The sequence below is a fragment of the Arachis hypogaea genome, chromosome 5 (assembly GCF_003086295.3).
Source record: "Arachis hypogaea cultivar Tifrunner chromosome 5, arahy.Tifrunner.gnm2.J5K5, whole genome shotgun sequence".
Taxonomy (NCBI): domain Eukaryota; kingdom Viridiplantae; phylum Streptophyta; class Magnoliopsida; order Fabales; family Fabaceae; genus Arachis; species Arachis hypogaea.
Window position 1 is genome coordinate 35440110 of NC_092040.1, and position 3307 is coordinate 35443416.

The 3307-nt window shown below is 42.8% G+C and overlaps 1 protein-coding gene across 1 annotated transcript; it reads right to left on the reverse strand.

Annotated features, from left to right (window-relative positions):
• Positions 1-1149: 1149 nt before the first annotated feature.
• LOC112803440 (uncharacterized) lies at positions 1150-2487 on the reverse strand. The gene is made up of 3 exons (XM_025846934.1): positions 2442-2487; positions 1296-2359; positions 1150-1197 (listed from the first exon to the last, which is right to left on the reverse strand). Exons 1-3 carry the CDS (start codon positions 2485-2487, stop codon positions 1150-1152), a joined length of 1158 nt encoding a protein of 385 aa, XP_025702719.1.
• Between the last annotated feature and the right edge of the window lie 820 nt (positions 2488-3307).

Here is a 3307-nt window from a genome sequence, read left to right on the forward strand (position 1 = left end):
ATTCTTTACCTGATCAGGCTGAGTTTGTGGATGATTTTGAGTGAGCTCTTCCTCATCTGCAACATGTGCAGCGTGTGCAGCCTCCATGGTCTCCTCCCAGTTAGCTTCTTGCTCCCTAGCTTCATCCTCATCAAGATCTGGTTTTGCAGCTGCTGTTCCACTTCCTTTGTGAGGACAAGTTCTGTTATTATGTCCAGCCTTACAAAAAACACATGAGTAAGGAAAAGCAGCATTAATAAAGTTGCAGATAAGACATAAAAGGTAAAGTAAATACATATAAGTAATGGTTTTTGTGTTGGTCACCCTTTTGCAGGTTTGGCATGTTATCTGTCCATAGCTTCTCTTGGCCTTGTATTGGCTACCAGAACTTTGCTCAGTGCTATCCTTTCTTCTCTTCTTTGTAGGTCTGCCAATAGGCCTCTTGTATGAAGGGGGCAGACATGGCAGCCCTTCGTGATGCTCCCAGTACTCCTGACTAGGTATGCTGTTAGTGTGAAACATATAAGTCCTATTATAAGCCTCAATAGTGAGCTTGTGATGGACATAGTCTTCAGGTTTCTCATTCTTTCTTTGGATTGCTGCAATCCCATGATAGCATAATAGTCCAGTGAGCTGCCATTTTCTACATGAGCATGTCCTCTGTCGTGTATTGACTCTCAATCTATGTTGCCACTTTGTCACTTTAAACTGGTTGTGCTCATCATCACCACACCATTGTGCTTCCCAGTAATTGGCTTGTCTTTTTTCTTTCTCTAACCTACTGACTTGTACAGGGACTATTTTTCCAGTATAAGCCATCAGTGAGTCTTTGTGAGTTGCCATTGTCTTCATGATGTAGAACCTAAGCTCCTCAAGCATTGTCAAAATACTCTTCCCCCGAAGTCCCACAATTGTTGAGTTAAATGACTCACAGTTGTTGCTTGTCAAACTGTCTACCTTTGGCCAGTCTGAAAACCTTGATCTCGATCACTGTTCTTGTTCAAATTTTCACAAATACTCCCAGGCCTGTTTGTTGATCCGTTTCACAGCTCCCATTGCATCATTAAATTCCTGATCAGTAGTTGCTTTTACACATTGCCAAAATGTTGCCTTAAGTTCCTTATCCTTCCATCTCTTGTTCAGATTTCTCCACATATGGAAACAACAGAATCAGTGCTTCACCCCTGGCATGACGTCCTGTAATGCTGGTATTAGTCCCTGCATTGAATGGTAACCACAATGAATTAGAGGACATTTGAAAACTAATTTATATATACTTACAGGAACTCAAAAAACATTAAGATAGTCCACATCACCTTTTGCTGGTCTGACATAAAAACCCAGCCATTCTCATTGAAGTCCCCAATGTCTGTGTGCAACTCCTCCAGAAAGAATCTCCAATTTTCCCTTGTTTCTGCATCAACAACCCCATACGCTATTAGAAACAGCTGATTGTTCGCGTCCTGACCAACTGCTATTAGTAATTGCCCTCCAAAGTACCCTTTCAGAAACGTCCCATCCAAAACAATAAATGGCCTACACCCTGCTCTAAAGCCATTTTTGCAAGCAGCCAAACAGATGTACAAGTTTCTAAACCTAGGCAACCCCTCTGGCTGTGGAGTAGTCCCCATGTTGGCTCTTGAACCAGGATTAGCCTTCATGATTTCGTTAAGGTAGTCTCTGAGCCTTAGGTATTGATCTTTCTCTGTTCCCTCAATAACTTCCTTGGCTTTGTCCATAGCCCTATTCATCATCTTCTTGTTGATTGAGATGTCATACTCCACTTTAAACCACTCCTGTGCCTCTCTCTGCAGCATGTTGGGATGGATCCTCAGCTTTGGGACTAGTTCCTCAGCAACCCAAGCACATGAAACAGATTTACTCTTGTTACTCCTGGGGCACGTATGCTCGTCCACAAATGTCTTTATCTGAAAGGATGCTGGGTAGTTGGTCCTGGCACAATAGCACAACCAAGGGCAGTCTGGATCATAGCAGATCACCCTACACCTCTTTTTCACATTCCTAAGGTAGAACACCTGTCTCCCAATTTGTATGTTGTACTTCTGCACTGCTGCTTTGAATTGCTCCATGGTCTCAAACTCTATATTCAACTCCAGAGTTATTTTTCCATATGGCGTGTTGGGATTATGTTGAGGAAATATAGGTTCCTCTTCGTCATCAGTTGCAGGGGGGCTACAGAGTTCTTCGAATTCATATTGGTACATCTCAGGTTCACTATCACCATCTTCTCTATTTAGGTTAGGCACCTCTACCCTTGGTGCTTCATCCTCCTTTCCAGGTACAATTCTTTGCCCAGACGGTTGAGGTCTTGGATGATTTCTCCTTGCATTGTCCCTCCCACTAGTTTGTGTTACATTATCTGCTGCAGAGTCATTTGAGATACATGAGAATTGAAGCAATTTTTATTCACATATCCTCTAACTAAAAAAAATCTAATTTACCTGTTGGGTTTTCTGTAACAGGTTCCTCTGCCCTTTCCTTATCCATGAAAGGTTCTCAAAATTCAGAACCTCCATTCAGACCAGCAACATCATCAGCATTGGTCTCCTCTGTGGGTTCATTCCCAGCTTCAGCTTTTCCATGGTTACTCTCAGGAACTTCATTCTCGGTAGCTTTTCTTTCTCGGGGTAAACCACTAGGGGCTGGTCTTGGATGTCTCTTTCTAACCTTCTTAGCAGCTTTCTCCGGAGCTGATGCTCCTTCAGTGTCTTTCTCCGCATTTCCGTCATTTGCAGCTTCTTCCCTGCACCACTCTCACCTTTGTTCGACTCGTTAACATCAACAGTGGCCTCATTTACACCCTCATTCACATTCTCCTTCACAGCCACACTCAACACCATCTCCAATTCATTAACCTCACCACTGGTCTCATTCACACCTTCATTCTCCTTCTCATTAGCATGACCGTCAACCTTATTAGTAACTTCATCCTCCTTGACACTATCACCATCTGGATTGACTTCAACCACACTATCACTACTACCATCAGACACGACTTCTTCATCAATGATTTCAGGGTTTGCGTCAATGGGGTGATCAAAATATAGGTGTACAGTGTTGTCATTCTTCATCGCACTCTCACATATTCTCATGACTTCAGCATCTGTCCTAAGCACTCTAAGACCCTTACCTAACTCTAAACCAGGTTCTAGCCAGTACACCTCATTGTATCCAGGGTAACCCAAGTTTAGAAATAAACCCTCAACAAAGAACAAATTACATGTCTCCACATTCACCCTGTGTATCTCAGTTACTAAACCTCCGTCATATATCACCTTACCATCAACACCCCTTTTCAAGGCACCCA

Excerpts from the sequence above, each read along its gene's own strand:
- LOC112803440 (XM_025846934.1), bottom strand. The coding sequence starts at position 2,487 with ATGGATAAGGAAAGGGCAGAGGAACCTGTTACAGAAAACCCAACAG. Across the intron at positions 2,360-2,441 it reads TGTTACAGAAAACCCAACAG|ATAATGTAACACAAACTAGT; the intron begins GTAAATTAGATT and ends ACTCTGCAGCAG. Across the intron at positions 1,198-1,295 it reads TTATGTCAGACCAGCAAAAG|GGACTAATACCAGCATTACA; the intron begins GTGATGTGGACT and ends CATTCAATGCAG.